At 36.0% G+C, this 23,626-nt stretch overlaps 2 protein-coding genes across 3 annotated transcripts; both read right to left on the bottom strand.

The window, feature by feature from the left end:
* Nucleotides 1–960: 960 nt before the first annotated feature.
* Nucleotides 961–13,019, bottom strand: LOC107850304 (protein RNA-directed DNA methylation 3). 2 transcript variants are annotated; one of them, XM_016694725.2, is made up of 16 exons: nt 12,690–13,019; nt 10,641–10,891; nt 10,356–10,511; nt 10,012–10,170; nt 9,744–9,827; nt 8,112–8,188; nt 7,685–8,032; nt 7,546–7,597; nt 7,316–7,474; nt 6,892–7,035; nt 6,699–6,801; nt 6,440–6,589; nt 6,314–6,368; nt 6,159–6,217; nt 1,637–4,437; nt 961–1,283 (listed from the first exon to the last, which is right to left on the bottom strand). In XM_016694725.2, the coding sequence occupies exons 1-15, from the start codon at nt 12,940–12,942 to the stop codon at nt 1,649–1,651; spliced, it is 4,839 nt and encodes a 1,612-aa protein (XP_016550211.2). In that variant the 5' UTR covers nt 12,943–13,019; the 3' UTR covers nt 961–1,283; nt 1,637–1,648. The 2 variants fall into 2 exon arrangements, with proteins under 2 accessions (XP_016550211.2, XP_047256698.1); XM_047400742.1 differs by lacking the exon at nt 12,690–13,019 and adding an exon at nt 11,282–11,426.
* A 4,611-nt stretch (nt 13,020–17,630) lies between these two features.
* On the bottom strand, nt 17,631–19,524 carry LOC107849467 (protein NUCLEAR FUSION DEFECTIVE 4-like). The gene has a single exon (XM_016694032.2). It carries the CDS (start codon nt 19,425–19,427, stop codon nt 17,664–17,666), a length of 1,764 nt encoding a protein of 587 aa, XP_016549518.2. The 5' UTR covers nt 19,428–19,524; the 3' UTR covers nt 17,631–17,663.
* Nucleotides 19,525–23,626: the final 4,102 nt, after the last annotated feature.

Here is a 23,626-nt window from a genome sequence, read left to right as displayed (position 1 = left end):
AAAAAGAGAGATTTAAAAATAGCAATCATGGCCAGTATTCATGCCTGCTTTCTAAAATATAGTTACCATCATTAATTTCAAATTTCACGAATGAAACTTAATATTGTTATCCTACAGTACCATTAGTCAATTTTGAAATTCTAAAATGTTAGTTCTCAAGTTAGAGGCTACTTATACATTTATTACACCGGGAGGGAGAGGTGAAAATGTAAGAGAATGCTACAATACTAAAACAGTTGAAACCGCCACCTCAATGGTAAATGAGCTAATCCTCAACTCATAGTACTTCGTATTAGGCATTTTAATTACTTTCAAAGGTGTCTTAACAGCTTCTGTTATTTCAATTGTTGAGAACCTTATAATTAAACCACATTATTCGTAGTGTAAACATACCATACCTAGAGATCATAGTATGGGAGGTAGACTCGAATTCTTTATATAAGAGCATCAGACCCCTCATATCTAGTTTGTTTTGATTTAGTACACTTGTCTGAGACTTTAATGCCAAGTAACGTCAATCAACCCTAAGTCCTCAATAAACCAGTAGAACGAAAAGCTCTTTCGATAATACACATGTGAGCAATCAATCATAACATGAACTCAACCGGCATCCCCCTACCAGTTCATGAGCGTGGGTGCTTGGTCACTGACCACAGCACTGCAGGGCTTAAGTGGCACGTACTCCCTAATCATTTCCTTCTTTCAATGGTATGCCACGATTTATAGCCCTCCCTATTAAATAACAAGAGTGCAAAGCCTTGACAAATATTGGATGAACCATTAAAATTGAGAATACAACGTCCAGTGTGGAAAGGGTTCAAATTTTGATAAACTATATTTGATTCGAGGGTTGGAAGGTGGACTCTTGGTAGCTTTAAGCAATTTAAGGTGATAAAAAAATGTTGATCCCTGCAGATTAAGCTCCAAGTGTTCATGGATTGTCATGAAGACCCCCCAAAGTAAGCATCAAACAGAAGTAAATAACACAACTAGACAACAAAGATAACTTGGCCAAACACAATCTATGCCAATGGCTACATGTTAGAGTGATTGTGAAAGCAAGCACCACGACATAATATCAGTCTCAAAAGTGAATGAAAAGTCTATGAAGCATCCAAACATTCAAAAAGTTTACGTCCTACAATCCAAGAGCAATAACTTAAGATGCATCCAGCATCTAAATACCCAGTTCATGCTTCCCCCAAGACATAGTGCGCCCTGTTCTTTTGCAAACCATAAATAATTACATGGATAGCCCAAGCGACCCGTCAAAGCAAAATAACCTGCATAAATGAAGGATAAAATCATTACATTGTTCAACAAGGTTGGTTGATGAAAATGCGAGCAACTAACTGGTCCATACAAAAACACCTATACATTAAACATATATTCCAGTTTCAAATAAAACAGATCAATTTGCAAGAGCATAAGAGGAGCCAGTTTAAAGCATAACAATCTCAACTGAGCAAGTAGACTAAGCATTGTATAGTGAAAATTTATGCAGTTTCAAATAGATAATCTTTTAATGTAAAAATGTTGAGATTGTCATACCAAATATCTGCAAGTAGAATCTGAGCATCATATAGGGCAATGTTTTAGAGTATAAGCAGGATATAATTTATGGACGTATATTTACCTTCCAAGGATGTCACCAGCCTCCCTGACTGCCAGAACTGTTTCCTTTGCCCCAAGAGCTGGTTGCTTTACCCCATGCATCACTTGGTCCGTCACTTGTTTCTTTTGATTTGTTCACATCCTCAGTGTTGGATTTGTTTGCATTCCAAGCTATGCTCGCATTTCCTGAACCAGTTCCCTGGTTCCAACTAGTTCCCTTGCCATTCTGATCCTCCTTTTCACTAACAGTTGTCTGCTGACCCCACCCTGACAATGTACCACCTGTAGTAGCGGTAGATGTTTTCCAACTAGTTCCTGGAGTATTCCAACTGGTGGTTACACCACCACTTCCACTCGCACTCTTTTCGGAGTCGAATCCTTTCTTCCACCCACCATCATCAGCATTACCTCCTGTAGCAGTACCTGCTGTTTTCCAACTACTTCCTTGAGTGTTCCAACTGGTGGTACTAGCACCGCTTCCACTCGCATTCTTTTCGGAATCAAATCCTGTCTTCCAGCTCCCTTTGTCAGTGTTATCTTGACTCCAATTGCTCTTATTAGATTTCCATCCATCAGCATCACTGCCTGCGCCTTTGCTCCAACTGTAGGGTTTATCTTCATGCGAATCAGTTCTATTCTGCCATTCACCACTTTCATCCCTCCTTCCATGCCCTCTGCCACGAAATCCTCCACCGTCTGATCCTCTACCACGATATCCTCCTCCATCTGATCCCCTGCCACGAAATCCTCCACCGTCTGATCCTCTACCTCTAAAACCTCCTCTGTCCCCTCTACCTCGAAAACCTCCCCGGCCTCCAAAACTACCACCATCTGAACCACCCCTACCTCCAAAGCCACCACCATCTGAACCACCCCTACCTCCATATCCACCCCTATCTGATCCACCACGGCCTCCCCTCCAACTACCACCTCTCCCCCTGTCACTGTAAGAATCAGATTGCTCATTGTTGCTACCAACGCCACTTCCAGAACTCCAGTTACTTTTGCTGCTCCAAGAATCTTGAGTTCCACCAGCATCATTTGTTCCACTCTTCCACGAATTACTTTGACCCCATCCTGTAGCTGAACCTCCATCAGAAGTTCTTTTACTACTCCATGGATCATTTTGACTTTTTCCACTTCCATCTTGTTCAACTGCTGCAGATTTGCTATTCCACGCAGAGGAGCTCCCTTCTGACTCTTTCTGGGTAATCTTGTTATCCCAACCACCCGCTCCACTCACTTCAGCAGATTTATTGTTCCAATCAGACTGGTTTCCACTAGAACCTCCTACCTCCTTTGTGGCTGAATTTTTATTCCAACCAGAAGACCATCCAGCATTTGATCCTTGGTTTTGTCCAGAGAGATCTTCCTTACTAGATGCCACTTGCTGGCTCCAACTATCTGCTTTCTGGCTTCCCTCAAATGATGTGGATTTTCCCCAACCATGTTCTTGCGAATTATTCCAACTAGACTGATTCCCCTTAAATGCTACATTATTAGAATTATTATTATCTTCACCATCATTAGTCCAGCTGCCAGATCGTCCTTGATTAAAGGATCTTCCTCGACCACTTTCATCTCGACCTCCTCGCCAACCACCTCGTCCTCTCCTGCCACCTGATCCACGACCTCCATCAAATTCTCTTGGCCTTCCCCAGCTCCCTTCTTGGTCTGTACCACCACCATTGTTCCCACTCTCACCTTTCCAACCACCAAACGTACCACTTGGCTTTTTCCAACTTTCATTTTGATCAGACCCTTTTGACTCCTCGGTGGTTTGATCCACCGGCTTACCCCAAGATGAACCCCCTGCAGCTTGTTTACCCCAAGAAGACCCACCATCCTGTTTGCCCCAAGTAGATCCACTATCTTCGCCCCCACCAGACCCAGCTTCTTTCTTATTCCAAGCTGATCCACCACTTCCTTTGTCCCATAACGTAACTCCAGCTTGCTTGGTGAAAGATACATCATCCTTTTTATTCCATGAAGTACCATCATTTGGCTTGCTCCAAGAGGTTTTGCTGTCGTCAGCCTTGCTCCAGCTAGATCCACCATCTTGCTTTTTCCAGTCGTTCTCTGCCTTCGTATCTGATTGCTTAACCCCCCAAGAGGATCCACCTTCACCTTCATTCTTCTTCCAAGAAGATCCAGCATCCTGCTGGCTCCACGAGGTTTTGCTATCTGTCTGATTTGATCCACCATCTTGCTTTTTCCATCCAGTTTCTGCATTTGCATCAGATTGCTTACCCCAAGAAGATCCACCCGCTTGCTTACTCAAAGAAGAGCCACCATCATTTTTATCCCAAGAAGATCCGGCTCCCTGCTGACTCCACGAGGTTTTGCTATCTGTCTTGTCCGAACCACCATCTTGTTTATTCCAGTCAGTCTTTGCATCAGATTGCTTTCCCCGAGAAGATCCACCATCCTGCTTGCCCCACGAGGTTTCTTGATGTGATTCAACCTTTTTGCCCCAGCCATCAGACGCACCACTAGTGACACCAGCAGTAGAAGCAGCTTTCCCCCAACCATCATCTTGCCCAGAGCCAGTGTTCTCTTGATGTGATTCAACCTTTTTTCCCCAGCCATCAGACGCACCACTAGTAGCACCAGCAGTAGAAGCAGCTTTCGCCCAACCATCATCTTCTCCAGAGCCAGTGTTCTCTTGATGTGATTCAACCTTTTTGCCCCAGCCATCGGACGCACCACTAGTGGCACCAGCAGTAGAAGTAGCTTTCCCCCAACCATCACTACCTCCAGATGCACCCCATGATGCATTCCCGGTGTTACCATCGGTGGTTGTAGCCCCTTGAACCATCCAATCTGCCAGAAAATACAAGAAAGACATGGTAAATAAGTACTCTCTTTTAAATACAGGATAACTGCAAAAAAGTGAAGAAAAGGATAGAAGTACAGATTCTATACTAGTCAAAGGAGAAGTATGACTCAGAAAATTTGACATTAATAACAAAGAGAAGACAACCAGAAGCTAAACAAAGTACAAGGCAAAAGAAGCCTCTGCAGCCAGATACATCCATATAGAAGGGTATGTTCAAAAGCAGTAATAAATTACGCACGCAGACGCAGGTTATAAATTGGGTAGAACAGTTGGTCCGATAGACCTGTCACAGGAACACATGGAGTGGACTTGCTGAAGAGCATCTGAAAACTCAGATGATTACATTAAAAAATACACCCTCTTAAGGGATCTTTGATAGAGGGAATAAGAAAAATGCTGAATAGGGTGTATTAGTAATTCTGGCATTAGTTATGCTGACCTTATTTCTTATACATTTTTTGGTTTGATGTATTAGAAATAATGTGCAAGACATAATTTTTGACATAATTTTTATAAAAAATGTTTCATTACAAAAACACAATCCTTTAACTTTATATTTTTTTTCAACAAAGATCTTTCACCTTTTATTAAAACTTCACTTGGGTTCTTGAGAAATGGATGAAATTGTACTGATTTTATGCAGTAATTGTTGTTGAGTAGAAAATTAAAAGAAAGACAGTATAACTCAATCTCAATACTTTTGCCCGTAAATCAAAAAATCATCTACTGAACATATTAACCCTAACATTTTTGTTCTACAAAAAACGAGATTTTACAACACATCTCGCAGTCTCAATGACTTTTGACTAAAAACCTGACAAAATTTAGTGCCCTGACATAATATAATGGAAATGGGAGAGACTTCATTCAACCAAAGCCAGCAACAACTTGCTCTCCTTGGAGAAAATCACCCATGCTTTTCCATGGCAAAGTAAAGAGAAAGGAGAGGTAAAATTCAGTGGAAACTGGAAAAGGACTTCGGGAAATGTTTATGAAGGATTTGAGGGGTAGTTCTTTCATTAAACAAGCTAATGCATATGTTGAAACCTTTGTATTACTAATACATAGAAAAGGGTGGTATTAGTAATACATACCTCAAATTCACAATAGTGTGTATAACTAATGCCGGCATAAGTTATGCATAGACCAAAAAAATGTACCAAACAAGGTACTAGTAATACACAAGACTAATGCATGCATTATTTTTTCTAAAACACTCTACCAAACAACCCCTTAATGGGTAATGGCATGCGGATAAATTTGGGTAGCAGTTAAGCTGAGTACCTCTTGTCGAATAACTACAAATAAAGCGTGTTAGACTAAAACAAAAAACTACAAAAGGATGGGAATGGTGTTCAGCAGCAGAAGCTCCACATGTAAGGAAAAAGTAAACTGCCAAAAAGCTGTGGTGCATGTTTCTCAGCATATACAATCTAAAAAAGGCAATACCATCAACAGGTGAGAAACTGCTGTGTTGCAGGAAGGAAAAGAATTGCATAACGGAATAGGAAGACATGGATGACCATCCATCCATGCATGCATTTTTTGGACCAATTGCTATGACAGATGTATGATGTTCCAACTCTTTACTTAAATCCCTCTGTTTGCTAGAGCTTTTGTTTTGTATGTAGCACCTATTGATGTTTTTACTCGGGCATGAAAAGTACTACTACTCATTCAAGAAAAGGAGCTATATGCTTCTTACCTCCAGAGCCATCTTGTGTTCCAAGCAGGTCAAAAGGTTTTGATGAATCACCATCAACACTATTGTAGAAAGTAAAGAAGGAGTTAAGAGAAATCAAAATGTCAAAAAGTAATTGAAAGTTTCTCCTTGAATTTGTTAAGGTCAAGGAATTATACCCAAGAGACACGGCGGAGCTCTTTGCACGAACTTCCGCAAGATGATCAGATTTGACTACAAAGGCAGAATTCTTAGTGACAATTCCCCACATAACATTAAAAGTCAAAGCAAGGAAATGTATAAACCTGTAAGAATTTTTTGCTGGGAATCAAGCTTTACTGTAACATCCGAACGTCGTACAGCTAATACACGACAAAGATATCCCTTCAAAGGCCCCACACGGATTCTCAGTGACTGGCCAACTGAAAACATGTCATTATTATTCTCGCGCTTGACTGTTGAGAAAAAAAAAAACAAATGTTGAAGGAATCAATATTTTAATTGTGAGCAATGCCTTGATTCGAAGCATCAAATAGAAAAAGAGCAGACTGGTAAAAAACATACAGCTACTGTCATCATCCTTCGCTCTCCAAGATTTCTCAGGCGAAAGAGGGGATTTAGGGGATGATGAGAAATCTGCAAAACCCGAGGTACCAGGCTCACTTCCCTGGTTAAACAAAAGTGCACAAAATATTAAGTGAACAAATATGGGTACCTTGTAAACATGATTAGTTCAAAGAAACCCAAATGTACCGACCTTCTCATTCAATACACCACCACTGCTTGTAATTCTTTCACACATCTGACCTTTGACACAAAGATATCCATTATTATCCTGTTCGCTTTGGTCATATAGAAAGACAACACCTCTGTAGATCTGCTTCACAGTTCCTTGTCTATCCTGCATTATTAACCCTCCATTACATCATTTCAGAAGACTAGTAACAAATAAAATTATGTTACTCCATCCACGAATAACAGTCCACCTTCCCAGGGGATAACCCAGTGGAGTATCAACCTTGAAAACCAAGGTTAACAAAGCCAGTAGAAAAATTAGTGAATTATTCTCATCTACCTAACCTTTGGTGGCAGTGGTGGCCGGTGGGAGATAGCAAGTCATCGGTGCGCACAAGTTAACTACCATAATCATTAAAAAAAAAAAAGATGAATAGCAGACAAACCTTCAAGGAACCATCCAAAACTCTAACCACATCACCGACTGAAATGGCATTACTTAGCTGGTCTTTCACAGTGAATAGCTTCTTATCAAAAGATGCACGCTTCAAATCACGTGGTTGACTGCTCACTACCACAGGTCTCTCTGATCCATATTTCATGACCTGAGAAATAATCACTTTAAATAAGAAACTATTCACCCAAAGCAAAATAAAGCCACTAGACTCGCATATACCTTAAAGCCATCATCTTTCTCCTTGCCAATAATAATGCCAAAATCATTCCTACTGTAATAGCATCTAACAATGATTAAGCAAGAATGACAAATACAGGGTGCAAATTCTACATTGGTAAACAGTAAGAGACAAACCTACCCAAAAAATACAAGATCATCTACTTCAAAATTGTTTTCCACGCTAGAGCTTGAAGAACTCTCTCCTTTCTCACCTCCTTTCTGACCAACCTTGAAATCATTTGTGATTCTCTTTTTTCTCCGATCACCGTAAAGCTGGGTAAGCCAGTCTACATCCTGGGGTTCATCAGTACTAGAAGGTTCAAACTTCAGGAGTTCAGCTTCAGTAGGCATCACACCCCAATAGCTCAATGAATCAATCCCCACTTTTTTGTATAAATAACCATCCTTCAGCAGCTTTCCGTCAAGAATTTCAAACATTAAGTTTGTCTCCCGATCCTTCCGGTATTGGATGAGAGGCCGAAAGTCTCTGCAGTTTAAACAAGGCAAAACATCACATACTTGCAACCTATCTATTGGAAACATAACAAATGGAACATGCATATTACTCGAGCTCTGTAGAGCTAATCAGTCTCGGTGCTGGAATAACTCCTCCCACTCCCTTCTTGGCAGCAACTCCTCCACCCTATAAACGATTAAAAAAACTCAGCTATCTGAGTAAATTGAAAGTAAAAAGTGGAAAGGTATGGAAACATCAACATGGAACATTCTGAGAAGGGTCTCAAACGAAACAAATATTAATAGTCTATGAATGCTCAAGTAAGAGTTGTTTACTAAACATTAGGAATTGAAATCTCCCTTAGTCGAATAAAAACCATTAAACCAGGCGAACATGTACTTATATCAATACCTGATAGTATAAACAGCAGTTATAGCAACCTAAAATATCCCTGCATTTTTGCATTCTCTCCTTGGATGCCTTCACAAGGACAGCTCTCAGAAGAGTGCCTAACTTAAGACAACCTTTCCAGCTAGTACAGATATTACATGTGCCAGCAAAGCTCAGAGCCTATCAACCACCAGTCCTTCACAGCCCAGTAGCTGCAGGCGTGAGACCTATGTTTCTACAATTGTGGGAATAAACTGGACTCACCCTCTCGGCATTAAAGAAGCAGTTGAATGTTGGAGCAAGTGGAAAATTCACAGATCCATCAAGAAGATCTGCCAAACAATGCCCGCATATATCTTTTGATGTCTATGGCAAGAGAGGAATCACAATGTTTTGATGGCATTTCAACTCCTACCCACTTTCTTAAACCAAAAGCCTAATATACCTCTTTAGTTGGAGCAATCTCACTCTAGTACATGATGTTGGCTCCCTCCTTAAGACTTTTTATCAGTTTATTTACTTTCATAACCCCATATTTTTTTATTTTTCATTTAGCTCACTGGCCTAAATAGAAATGCATTGTACTGGAGATAACATACTACTGTAATTTTGCATCTCCTTGATGCCACTAATGACAAATCTTACTTCCACCAAAAAGATGTTGAACTCTTGCAAAGAGGAAATCCAAAACCCTTGAAAAAATGTATTCTAAGACTAGCCATATTGTAGGTGTATTGACGATGGTAACCAGCAAATTTTTTATCAGCGAGAATGACAGCCAGCATTAGTCAGCGGACTGCAAACGACATATATAAGCCTAAACTAAATGAAAGTAGATTAATAAGAAGTTACACCTGAATGGCTAAGTGCATAATTAGCTAAAAACTTTTGAGTGCTTAGTCAAAATCAAGCATAAATACCAATAGAGCATAGGAACAGACGTTTAAAACACAGAGAAGAGGAAACACAGTGATTTGATCTAAACATGTAATATTATATGAAAAATTAATAGGACCCACATCGTGCAGTGCAGGAAATACTCAAATTGGAACCACCAATTAAGCATAAATGCACAAGACTAACAGCTCCAAGCAGATGTGCATAACTTAGAAAGTTGAGGTCAAAATAACCCAAAGCTCAATTACCTAGAAATCACGGGCAGCACTGTCCCTCCCTCCCTAACACAGGGTTTTTGCTCTTCCATTAACTTCAGTTTCTTTCCTTTTTTTCTTTTTTTCGGGATGGGAAGTGAAGATAAGAAGGGAGTAGTGTGCTATGCATCATATTTACAGAGTAATTCACATTAATAAAAACGCAGAATAATTCTGAAAATCGAATATAAAATTATTACAAATTTATCAGCAATGGCTTGTAAGTCTACTCTTGGAATTAGCTTCACCGTCACTTTCTTCCGCGCATCATTCACTGACACAACCTACGTGACCATGATGAAACAGTTAGCAAGCACAAAAAAGAAGGTGATTTATTGTTGTTGTATAATTTCGTAGACAAGTAAAGGGAGGCCAATAAGCAGCATTGGCCAGCAGAGAGAGTCATATTGCATTTACAAATAGGATAAAAGAGATTAAATAGCAGCCAGCTGATGGGATCTATAGAACCTGTGCTAGATCGCCCTTGTATGTTCCACTTTTGACGCGTGCCCACATGCCCTCAGAAATCCCAGAAGACTTCTTTCGGACAGCAATCAAATGAGAAACTTCATTCAATGGAACAGCTGTCACTCTAGTTGAATATATACTACAAAGCCCTTTACATGCCTATAGAAGGAGATGACTTAGTGAGTGTAGAATGTTATTAAAAAATACTTTCATCAAAAACAAAAATATATGTCAGTAAAGACTGCTCAGACTTCCACAGAAACATCAAGGCCAGTTGAAGACCTAAGGATGTCATGATTTAAAAGAAAAAAAAAAAAGAGAGAGAGAGAGAGAGGAAGTCAGACCTCGTAAACATCACATTGTCTGTCAGACTCAATATAAATAAATCCCTTCACATGATCAAGTGCAAACGCAGATATTATCTGCATCTTTGTTCCTAAAGCAAGCAAGTCGATGTACTTCTGCATAAGACAGAAAGCCGAGTGCCTTTCTCTTCCAACCTATTCCACAAAGCAAATACAAAAGATAAAACAACATAAGCTTTAAAACCAGAATGGTAGTAGGAAAAAACAAATGACAACAATCCGACATCTATGCATGACTTTTCATTTTGACGTCAATTACTTTACCGTGCATTTAACTTTCCATATAGTTGGATCCTTGAGAGAAGGCACAGGTGCGTCCTGCTCAGATTGTCTCTTCCTCTCATCATTATCCTCTGCATAGGTAACAAAACTAGAACCTGGTTTATAACGCTCCCTTAACATTCGCTCTAGCTCTTCTCCATCCATTTCCTCCTCTTTGATCCCTGGGGGTTGGGGTGTTCTCGCAGGTTCATTCTTGATTTCAGTATTACTTCCAAATTCCTCATTAAGCAAATCTGTTTTCAAATAAATAGTCAAAAAAACTACAACGATTCAAAATCCCTAATTTCTCAGTCATTCCACTACACATTCAAACTTTGCAACAAAACTAAAAGAGCTGAGCAACATCTATACCACATACATATTTTACGACAATGCAGACTGGTTCAATAACTTTTACACAAACAGATTCACCAAAATCCCTAAATTCTCAGTCAAAATTCCGCTAGAACTAAACAAGCTGAGTGACACCTGTACCGCATACCGATTTTCAGTACTCGAAAAATCTACAACAATTTAAACCAGCTTAATAACTTTTATACAAAACCAATTCACCAAAACTCCATAATTTTGCAGTCAAATTCTGCTAAAACTAAAAGGAGCTGAGCGACAGCTGTAACACATACCTTCATTGAAGAAATCACGTACTCGAGTTTCCTATCAATTGTTCCCTTTTTCTACCTGTATAGTTCAGGGATAAAACTCGAAAAACTGGGATACTTTAGCTGTGTTTTTGACGATTAACTCTCAATTAAACCTCAACACAATGGTCCATAAAATCTATCACAATGCAGACCATTTACACAATCTGATTTACCAAAATATCCCTAATTTCTCAGTCAGTTTTCTGAGAGAATAAACCAAATAGGAATTAGGTCACTGCTATGCCATCTCGTACACCTTCGAGCAACATTTTACAGATAATCCTTCAAAAACCTCGAGTCTTAAAACCTCTATCTAACCTCACATATGCAAATAATTAGTCAAAAAATCTACAACAATGCAGACCTATATAGCTTTCAAATAAACCGATTCACCAAAATATCACTAATTTCTCAGTCATTCCACTAAACATTACAAAATTTACAACAAAACTATACGAGCTGAGCAACAACGGTACTGCATACCCATTTTACGACAATGCAGACCATTTTAATAGCTTTTATACAAACAGATTCACCAAAAATCCCTAATTTCTCAGTCAAATTCCAGTAGAACAAAACGAGCTGAGTGACAGCTGTAACGCATACCTTCATCAAAGAAATCAGGGTCAAAAACACCATCCCAATTTTTTCCAGTTTCATACCTGAACTATCAGGTAGGCGAGTTTCCTATCAGCTATAGAACTCAAAAAAAGGGGATACTCTAGATGTGTTTTTGACCATCGAACTCTCATTTAAACCTCAAACATGCAAACAAAAAGTCGAAAAAATCTACAACAATGCAGACCATTTACCCAAACCGATTTACGAAAAATCTCTAATTTCTCCATCTCGTATACCTTCAAACAACATTTTACAGCTAATCCTTCGAAATCCTCGACTTCTAAAACCTTCATTTAAACCTTAAACATGCAAACAAGTATTCAAAAAATCTACAACAAAAATCCCTAATTTCTCAGTCATTCCACTAGAAATTCAAAATTTCCAACAAAACTAAACGGAACTGAGTACCGCATACCATTTTACGACAATGAAACCATTTTAACAGCTTCTATACAAACAGATTCACCAAAAATGCCTAATTTCTCAGCCATTTCCGCTAAAACTATAAGGAGCTGAGTAACAGCTGACAATGCAGACCGTTTAACAGCTTTTATACAAACAGATTCACCAAAAATCCCTAATTTTTCAGCCATTTCCGCTAAACTAAACGAGCTGAGTAACAGCCATACCGCATACCAATTTTCAGTACTCATAAAATCTACAACAATGCAGACCAGTTTAATAGCATTTATACAAAACCTATTCACCAAAAATCCCTAAATCCCTAATTTTTCAGTAAATTTCACTGACACCTGTGTACCACATATACCTTCATCGAAGAAATCGGAGTCGTCACTGAAATAAAAATCATCATCATCGTCGTCGTCATCGTCGTCGACCTCGTAAGCAACGTCGTCAAAAAACTGAAGTACACTTCGATCTCTTTTCCGGCCACCGGTTTTATCCTCATCGTAATCATCGCCGGAGTTACGTTTCCGTTTTCCGGCGGCCGATGAAGCTTTGCCGTCGGTGCCGTCGGTGACTTTTTCTTTGCCCTTTTGTAACACCGATTTTTTACCCATTTTTGGGGGTTTCTAATCTAGATCATAGAGAGAGAGAGAGTGTAGGCTATGAAATCACTGAAATGATGCGTTTGATATTCACCCACACCTTTTTATTTGGGGTTAGTACAAGGGGTTGTTTGGTGTGGGATAAATTGTGAATTTTGTTAAGTATTATTTTAATAAATATAATATTTGAATAGATTTTGTTGTCTTTTATCCATAGTGACATTAATAATTTTCAGTATAAGCATACAAGAAAAGTAAAATATAGGTATAGCTAAACTATAAAAGGTTAAGTAAAATATAAATAATAATAAGTTAAAATAAAACGAGAAAAAACATAAAGTAATAATGCGATCACAGTAAATTGATCTATATACAAAATAGATTTTTCGTCGTTATGTAACGCTGAGTTTAACATTATGGTATAATAAAATTTAAATAGCAATCAAACAAATTTTATATTTAAACTAACAACACAACACAATATAATACAACAAGTATACAATCAACCAACAAGTCGTACGCTCTCGTTGGCCACAAAGTTAAAAAATGATCAAACAACAAGGACCTATGATATGCGGTCTAACTCTGCATTTTTGTAAATTTATTATATTTTAAAATTTTGAAATTCAGGTTTATTTATAATTTGCATATTATGTTGTAGGTGGGTATAATATAGTCACTCTTTGTAGTGACGGTATTTGTCTGGAAATTTAATGGTGATTATAGAATTGTGTTGTTATAATGTATGTAACAGATTTCATTTAGCCTACTTATAAATAAGTATGCAAAATTGAAAAGAGCGTGAATATAAAAAGACAAATATTAGTAGTTTTTTTCTCGTGAAGAATGAAATAACTGATGTGTGTCATTTAAATATAATTTTTTAAAAAAATTAGATCTCAGTACTTGAAATTTATTGTATGCATGACATTAATAATGATTATCATAAATATTTTAGTATTTTATTTTGTACATAATAGATTTCTTACAAAATATTATTACCTAATATTTGAATATATTATTATAGAAAAGTAATTTTATAAAAAGTGTACCACTATAATAAATATTATTACTGTTATAGGTAGAATGTCCTAATAAAAAATAAAATATAAGATAACAAATTAATTTTGAAGAAAATTGAATTGCTATAATGAAATTCCATTATAACGAGATGACGTAAAAAAAAAATAACGATAGTTATGAATTAATAATTATGAGATAAAACAACAAAAAGAAATAGTATTTGCCCTTCCCTAAAATTTCTGAAGATAATAGGATTGGCATTTAAAATGAGAATATATGCCAATTTATCTCGTTTAAATGAAATACATGTACTTTCTATTATATCTCATACATTCATTTTAGACCAAACCCATCGGTGGCCCTCTAAATTTGGCACGATCTTTCACTTTGACACCTCAAGTGGACGTTGTTCACTTTTGACACCTTAAGTAACTATAAAGTGTGTCATTCTGATACTTTTTGCTGAATCAGCAATGGACGTGTGACTCACACATTTTGAGCGCGTTTTGAGGGGTATTTTTGTAATTTTCTCCTCCCTCTTCTCCTTCTTCCTCATTCTTTCTCCCTTCACTATTTTTTTTCCTTCACAAGCTTTCATTGTTGAAGAATTCATTTTCTTCACCATTAATTTTAATTTTTGATATTAATAAAATCTCTCCTTCATTACTAATGGATTCTCTCCTTTATTACTCAAACTTTCGATAAATTTTTAACAGTATTTAATTGAGTTATACTATTAATTTTAAATTTTTTTTCTAATTTAGTATTTCTCAATTTGATCCAATATACAACTTTTCCAACTAAAGTTTGCATAATTTGATTAAAGAATCCACATATACAGACATTGAGAGGAAGAGACCTCATCGGTAACTGTCATCTTAACAACGACGACCATCACCGACGAGGTTGTCTCTACCGTAACAACTATAAAAAAAGACAATGGCGACATCTGCGTTTTGCCCCAATTTAATTTGATTGAAAATTTATTTTTCTACATATGAATCATCACAAAGAGAAGGAAATAAATTCTGTGTGTGTTTAGTGAAGGTCCATCAATGACTTCCTTGTTGAAATTTGAAATTTCAAGAATTTAAAATTTTAGAAGGTGGGGGTGGGTTAGAGAAACAATATTGGAGGTGAGGTATGTGGGTGGGAGGGGAGGGGAGGCACTGCTGCATTTAGAAGATGATTTTTTTGGGGGAGGGGTAGGGGGGGGGGGGGGGGGGCTTGTTTGCTGGACTTTTTAGAGAAGAGGTTTGGGGGGGGGGGGAGTGGTGATTATTGATTTTTTTTTCTTAAATTAAATTAATGATTTAAAAAAAATATTTTTTTTGAAAAATGACACATATCGGCATATTATTTGTCACTTTTCACATCATCAGGTGCGTGTAATACACGCACACAGTATAAATTTGTTGATTCAGCAAAAAGTGTTAAAATAACATTTACGTATGTTACTTGAGGTGCTAAAAGTGAACAATGTCCACTTAAGGTATCAAAATAAAAGATGGTGCCAAGTTTAAGAGGTTGTCGATGAGTTTGACCTTAACTTTAAATTCAATGAATCATAAAAGTCCATTCATTAAATAATTTCTAGCATTATTTGATATTAATATTATTACCATTGTTTGATATTAATATTATTACCATTGTATTTGCAGTCTATAAGAAGATTTCGATCTTCAAAGAATCTTTTTTATCATCCATCTGTACATCTTGTTTCACCTTCATAGCTCCTCTAATATGTAATGCTTGAATGACCTCTTTAATAAGTTCAAAAGCTTTTTGTCTTAGATTAAAACTCTTTGATTTCTTTCAATTGATAGACACAAATTTGGCGCGAATTCGAACTTAATTGGACTTCAATCTAAATATTGAATACCAAATAAAAAATCAAAAAAAAAAAATAGACACAACAATTATCAAATCATCTCATCTTCCACACCATAAATTGCTTTACTATACCTTGTAATTATAAATGTTAAAGTTACGAAAATTCAAATCTTTTTGGAGCAATTTACTCTGTCTCAATCTTTTTTATAATTACTAAAAATCTCTGATTTTATTCACATAGATACATCATATTCCATCGGACACATTACTTGATTTTACGGATACGTCGCAATCTTTCGAATACACACTTATTTTACACGGATATGTATCATTTTTCCTAATACATCACTTAATTTCACACGAATACATGACATTCTTCAGTCATGTATCCAAGATTTTAAGTAAAATCAGAGATTTATATAATTATTTAAAATGATTAAAATTTTAAATAGTTATGATTAAGTTAAATTGTGATATGAGGTAATTTAAGTTCCCCAAATATAATAAGCAAAGTGATATTTGAGCAAAAGATGATCAATATTGTTAGTATAGCCCCATACTGTCAGCCTATTTCCATCCATCAATCTGCCATCAGACAAAGGGGAGCCATACAATTATCGATAAAATTGCTCTTTAATGCGATGAAAGACCGCATACAACAAATTATACAAATACATAACTTATGTTTCCAATATTACAAAATATTTCAATTCTCTTAACATATTATAAAAATTCCAACGTATACACAGAATGCTATGTATATGTCGGTTATGTTATATATATTAATAGGGAGAGAGAGTAAAGTAATTAAAAAAATAGAAGAGAGTATAATTACTTTCAAAAAGGTTGATATTCATGTTATTTATCCTAACTTAAATTCTTGTTATTTATCCCTTCCTCAAACTCTTTACATGACGAGAACTTTAGTATATCGGACTGTCCTTTAATGAGGCATCAGCCTTGTAATGCTACATGGAGTATGAACAATCACTTAGGAGCCCCTATATTACTAGAATTTGGTATTTTGCTTTGTCGCGAATTTGCCTAGCGTCCTTCTGTGAACCCAGCTTTCATGTACTTTCTTGCCTTAATAATCCTTTGGGCTATAACTGAAGTATCGATTGAAATTTTAGATGTGTTTTGCTAAATATTTTATGATACTTTAGAGTCGGAAACTCAAACACTTAATAGTTTAAGTATGAAATTCATAAAAAAATATAGACTTTAAGTGTGTTTCTGACACTTCACTCTTTTTTCTTTCTAATAGAAATGAATAATTTGGAACGTTCAAAATTGAGTAATATTGACAGAAGCTATTTGACATCTATCGAGAGAAAAAAAAAAAAAAAAGAACCCAACACTAGTCTATTCAAAACCCAAAATATATATCAAGTGATATTTACACGGTAAACTACCTCTAAAACATCCGGTGGTAAAGGTGAACCAAAATTTGAAGCTTATGAGTTTATGATTCTAGCTTTTTTTTACTTTATTGGATCGTAAATTAATAATCTGTTCTTACTAATAAATTTCTTAAGATAAATATAGAGTTTAAACTAGAATTATTGAGTTCGGTTGAGCCGTTCGGCTCCTTTTGATGGAGATATTTGTTTGGGGTGAAATAGACTATTTAGAGTTCTTGATGAAATATAATACTAAGAATAAGAGTTGCACTAGGAGAATGTAAAGAGAAACAAATTTAGAGGGTGCTAAATGAAAGAACAATATGAGTAGGATTCAAGAACTTGGTATTGTATTGTACTATTAACTACCTTTACATATAATTTACCAAAGAAAACTAAACAATTGAGTCAATAGAAAAAAAAACTATTTTTTGGAGTAATTTCCAAAACTATAATTCTTGAATTTCACAATACTCATTTTCCAGCAGTAGAAATCATCCTCATCTCCTTTTCATTTTCTTCCATTTGATCTCTAAATCTTTTATAAATGTCAGTCTTGTAATACTCCTTAGTTCTCCATACCAATATCAATGAAACAAGAGCTCCAAATATATTAGCACAAGCAAGTATGATAAAAGAATTTCTATAACATTGTTTACCGATGCAAGTTAATTCTTTCACCATTGATCTTGTTAATCCTTTACTTGCTAGTTGCTTCAATGCCTCATTATCATATAGTCTCCCCACAATTTGCACATTCATTATGTATGATCCAAGTGGACTAGCCAATTGACCACAATTGAATAACGTTGAGTAATACTTCAGTCCGAAGAGCTCTGATATTATGATAAAAAGAAGTGTTAATTGGATACCGAATGAGAAGCCGATAAGCAATGATGCCACATAAACTGAACCGGAGAATGGAAATGCAATGATGAGATTGCCGATGGCTGGCAAGAGGAGAGCAAAGGTCATCATAAGTGTACGAGGGACTTTCCACTTCAAGAGAAGTTTTTCTGAGACGAACCCTGAGCAAACCCTACCGAAATAGTTCCATATGCTCATCAAGGACACAAATGTGCTAATGGTGTGTTGTGGATACCCTAAGGACTCACCAATTTGTCCCAAATTGTCTATTGCTGTTAAGCTACACCCTAGCCCACAAAAAGTTGCCACAAATAGAATCAACATGTCTATACTCAATAAGGCTTGTAATATAGTATAATCCTCACCTCTTTTTGGCTTCTTGAATATGTCGCTAAAGCATCCAACTTTCTTCTTCTCTTCTATTTTTTCCATATTAGAAGCATATTCCGGCAACTCGACGATTTCCGACATCGATTGACCGGCCGCCGGCTTCGATTCCGGCAAGGGGGGTTCTTCAATAACAACCCTAGAAGGTGCACTTTTCAACTGTTGCATTTTTAACTTCCAATATGCATACTCCTCCCTTATTGCACCAACCAATGGCAAAAATAACACTATACAAACTATAGTGGCACTTACAACATAAGCACTGTGTGAGAAATTAAGGTACTTTTGTGCAATTGTTATCCCCATCAACAACAAAGCCAATACAATTGATATAACAAGATTCTCATAAAATACTTTCACCTCATTAGGATGCCTAGGAAATTTCTTCTCCCTAATACTAAAAACAGAAAGAAGTGATAACAATGAAGGAAGCCAACTAATTAAAAGTATCAAAGACTTACTATCATTACCATAAATAGCCAAATATAATTGTGTAAAAATTGCACCACTTAACCCTACAAAACCCTTCATTAACCCCAACATCATCCCTCTACTTTCTGGAAAATTTTTAACACATGTAACAAGTGAACCAGTATTAGCAAAATTTTGTGAATTAGCACCAATACATAGGTACATACACATTTGCCATACTTTAGGTGTTGCAATTTTTTTGGTCACGGCGAGCCAAATAAGAAAATATCCGACAAAATTCATCACTGAACCTACTGTAAGCACGAACCATGTTGGCGTTACCTCGGCTAAAAGACCAGAAAGGACACCAACATTAGCACCCAAATCTTTAAAAGTACCAAGAAGATTGAGGGTAGATTGGTCATATCCAAGGGTCGATTTTATTGTTTTCGAATATACACCAAATAAATATGTTGCACCTGCACCAGACATGATCAAGAATGAAGCAAACATCATGAACCATCGTCCACGAAGAAATTGTAAAGTGAAATTGCATATTTCAAAATCACCCATATTTTTGCTAAGAGATTTTTTAGTTGTTTTTTGGAAGTGTTAAACGTAACTATGGTGAGTTGAGTGATATAGAGGTTTTATTTATGGGAATTTTGTTATATAGAATATAGTTCTATTGAGGATAAAATACCTTTATCGTTATCACTGTAAGTTGGTCAGAATTTGGGAGAATTAAAGAGTCATTCAAGTTTAGTTAATCTCGGATTGGTAATATATTTATATGAGTCCATTATTGGATAATATATAAAAGGAAAAAATTGATAAGAGTTTTTGAGTTTATGGAGTCTTGGTAGTAAGAGGATACTTAATTTGGATAAGATATCGTAATTCATTATGGATATGATTTTTTTTCTATATTCACATCAAATCATATATATATATATATATATTTTAATTTAAATAACTGGTGCAAATAAATATTTATTTTATATATGGTGTCGTACACATAAACAGATTACTTAGAAAGAATTTTGGATCAAAATAGTGTTAAATGATGAATAATTTCAACAAATGGGTTTGTCAGAAATTAATGACCAAAATGGTGAAAATGCATGGCGAATGGAGCACATTCAGTGTGCAATTTTCATGTTAAAAAATAGACGAATCGTTAAATATATTTACACTGAAGGTGCTCTACACTCATGAGCCTTCAATGAATTTTTTACATTTTAAAGAAAAACTCATTAATAGTCATAAACCTTCTATATTAATTTTACTGTTCAAGAATCTGAAAAGGACTGTTATTTTCTGAACTGATGAGACAATAAAAGACAACTTTTTTATACTCTAAAGGCTGATGCAAAGCAATGCACCTTCAATCAAAGCATTAATAGAAGCCAAAAACCGAAGATAAAAAAATAACAATGTAAGTGTATTGTATGTATATATGTACCATGTATGAATTCACATATTACTTATTTTTAATAGGCCAAACACATCGGCAAGCCCCTCAACTTGACACCATCTTTCACTTTGACACCTCAAGTGGACCGTGTTCATTTTAAACACCTTAACAAGATATAAGTTGTGTAATTTGACACTTTTTGCCTTGATTAAAAGTAACCCTAGGCGCGTATGTTTCAATCCACCCACGTGGATTACTGAATTTTATAAGCCAATTAAAATCTACCACACATGAATTAGCTTTTCACGTCAACCTTGAGAAATTAAAGGAGATAAAATCCCCAAAAATATCATTTCCAACTTCTGAAATTCAATTGAAACCCTTGGTAAGTCAAATTTTTTTTTCATTCGATTTTTCGTTGATTCGTACTTATTTGTAGCTAATAATGGCATTGATGAAGATCTTGAGGTTATGTCATAGCTTTCTCTTCTTTTAGAAGGGCCACCCGAGTGTAATGATGAAGATGATATAGGCAGTGATGGTAATGAGAATAGGGGTCTTGATGAAGATCTGAATGGTAATGAATCAGACTTACCTAATACTGATTCAGGTATTGAAATTCCTAATGATGATGGTTCAGACATTGATGAAGAGTTGAGAGCCTTTAGTGCTGAAAGTAAAAGCAAAAAGAATCCAAAAAGAAAAGCAAAAGCAAGAGAAAAAATACATGTAGATGAAGCTGGTATTGACAAAGGTTTTTAGGACATTTTCAGAAATAAGAAAAACAGATATGTGGATAGATTAGGAGGTGATGAAGAGTTCATTGATAGTTTAGATTGTGATAGTATTGATAACACTGATTTAGTAGATGAAGATGTTGTTGTGGGTATTGACTTACCAAGGAGAAGAAATAGTAAAATCAGATTTGATGATGATTGTGTTATTGTTGTTGTTGTTTTTAAACTTGGTATGATTTTTAATGGTCCTTAGAAATTTAGAAAAGCATTGGGGAGGTATGCAGTAGAAAACAGAGTTCAGATATTTTTAAAACCTAATGAGGCCCATAGAGTGAGGGCTAAGTGCAAATTCAAGTCAAAATGCAGTTGGTTATGTCATGGTGCAAGTGACAGAGATTCTGGTGATTTCTTGATTAAAAATTATAATTCAGTGCGTAAGTGCACAACATCAAACAAGAACAAGATGTGTACAACTAAATTTGTTGCTAACAGATTTAGATATGAAATAATTAAAAATCTATCTTTGAGGATTTGGAAAATACAAGAACTATGCAGAGAAAAATTGAGATTATATGTGGGTAGAACAATCTGTTATAAAGCTAGACAGGTTCTGAGAGAGTTCATGGGGGACTGAAACTTGGGGTTTGCAAGATTATGTGATTATGCTGAGATGATAAAATAAACCAATCCTAACAGTTTTGTTTGACTGAGAATGGATACAGAAACTGTCCCAGGTAAAAAATTATTTGCGTATTTCTATTTTTTCTTGATGCATTGAAGAAAAAATGGATGGAAGGATGTAGAGGAATATTAAGATTTGATGGATGTTTCTTAAATGGTGCTTGTAAAGGTGAACTTCTAGTAGCTGTTGAAAAGAATGAAAACAGTCAGATATTTTTTATAGCTTGGGCTGTTGTGGACAAGAAAATCAAGCATAATTGAAGTTTTTTTATCAAGTATTTGAAAGAGGATCTGCAGTTGGGTACTGGAGTAGGTCTTACTGTGATGACTAATATGCAAAAGGTAATATTTAAGTTTTTTTTAACTGTTAATAATTGATATACTTAATTTCTTTGTATAGTTCTTTAATTGTTTTCTGTATGTAGAATTTTCTTGCTGCTGTTTTTAACTGGCTACCAAATGCTGAAGTTAGAAAATGTGCGAGACATATCTGTTCCAATTAGAGTCAACAATGGAAGAGAAAATAAGGAGAAAACAGTTCTGAAATTCTCAAAGGCAAGTTTTAAAGTGAAGTTCAAAGAGGAACTTGATTACATGAGCCAACTTGGTATACAAGGTAAGGATATTGTTGGTGATTTTTTGTATTATCCTAGATAGTCATGGGTTTGGGCATTTTTTAAAGAAGATTGTAAGTGTGATGTTGTTAAAAATAACATGTGTGAGACCTTTAACTCATGGATCTTAGTTCCTAGACACAAATCTATCATTACCATGTTAGAAAATATTAAGAGAAAAATCATGACTAGAATAGTAGATATGATTAGGTTTGTCAATACTTGGATATATGATATTTCACCTATGGTTAGACTTATGTTGAAGGAGAATAAGGACAGGTTTAGGGCTTGCAAGGTTCTTTAGAATGCTGATGTTGGATTTGAGATTGGAGAAGGGGAGTATAATCATACAATGGACTTGAGTAATAGGATTTGTAGTTGTAGAATTTGGCAGTTCAGAGGTATTCTCTGTCAACATGCTATTTGTTCTTTGTATCGTGTTGAACAATACCCTGAACCTTATGCGGAGTATTGGTATAAAAAGAAAACCTTCATTAAGGCTTATAGTCACTTTATACAATCAATCTCCAATATGAAAATGTGGTCTGGGACAATGTAATGACCCTCCCGGTACGTTTATATTTATGTTGGATCGGGTACCACGCCGGTACGTTTATATTTATGTTGGATCGGATACCACGTCGGTACGTTTATATTTATGTTGGATCGGGTACCATGCCGGTACGTTTATATTTATGTTGGAACAGGTACCACGCCGGTACGTTTATATTTATGTTGGATCGGGTACCACGCTGGTACGGTACATGAACATAGATTGTTCCATGTAGGTCATGACTATTTGGGCAAAAATAAGTCCCATAGCATGTGTGTACATATTTGTGTTATTTCTGTGGATGTTTACAGTATGATTGATACTCTTGATGGTTATGTGGCTTGTTTGTGAGCCCTATTTGGCATGTTGTTGTTTTATTGTTGATTCATTGAATATTTGTTGTGTGACGATGCCTGTCTACTTGTTATTTGATTTATGTTCTGTACTTGCTATTAAATTGAGTTAGCCTATGATACCTACCTGTACATAGTGGTTTGTACTGATACTACCCTGTACTCTTCTTTTGTTGAGTGCAGAAGGTGTTCTAGGCTTAGATATGATCTCACCTCTAGAATTTGATAGCAGATCTTGATCCAAGAGTGAGCACTTCGTCTCCAGGTTGCCATGAGTCATCTTATTTGTTCTTGTCCATCTTTCGAGCAATGAAACATTCTTTATTTACTTTATTTTTGGAAATCACTTTAGATATGATCTTTGTTAGTAGTTCTTGTACGATGACTTTTGGGTCTTGGAAATTTTAGTAAGTAGTT

Source organism: Capsicum annuum, chromosome 12 (assembly GCF_002878395.1).
Source record: "Capsicum annuum cultivar UCD-10X-F1 chromosome 12, UCD10Xv1.1, whole genome shotgun sequence".
In the NCBI taxonomy this organism is placed as follows: Eukaryota; Viridiplantae; Streptophyta; class Magnoliopsida; order Solanales; family Solanaceae; genus Capsicum; species Capsicum annuum.
This window is presented reverse-complemented; position numbering and strand designations above follow the sequence as displayed.

Coding starts and splice junctions, on each gene's coding strand:
- LOC107849467 (XM_016694032.2), bottom strand. CDS start 19,427: ATGGGTGATTTTGAAATATGCAATTTCACTTTACAATTTCTTCGTGGA.
- LOC107850304 (XM_016694725.2), bottom strand. CDS start 12,942: ATGGGTAAAAAATCGGTGTTACAAAAGGGCAAAGAAAAAGTCACCGAC. Junction 9,828..10,011: donor ACAAGGGCGATCTAGCACAG/GTTCTATAGATC, acceptor ATGGTCACGTAG/GTTGTGTCAGTGAATGATGC. Junction 7,475..7,545: donor AGAAAGATGATGGCTTTAAG/GTATATGCGAGT, acceptor ATTATTTCTCAG/GTCATGAAATATGGATCAGA.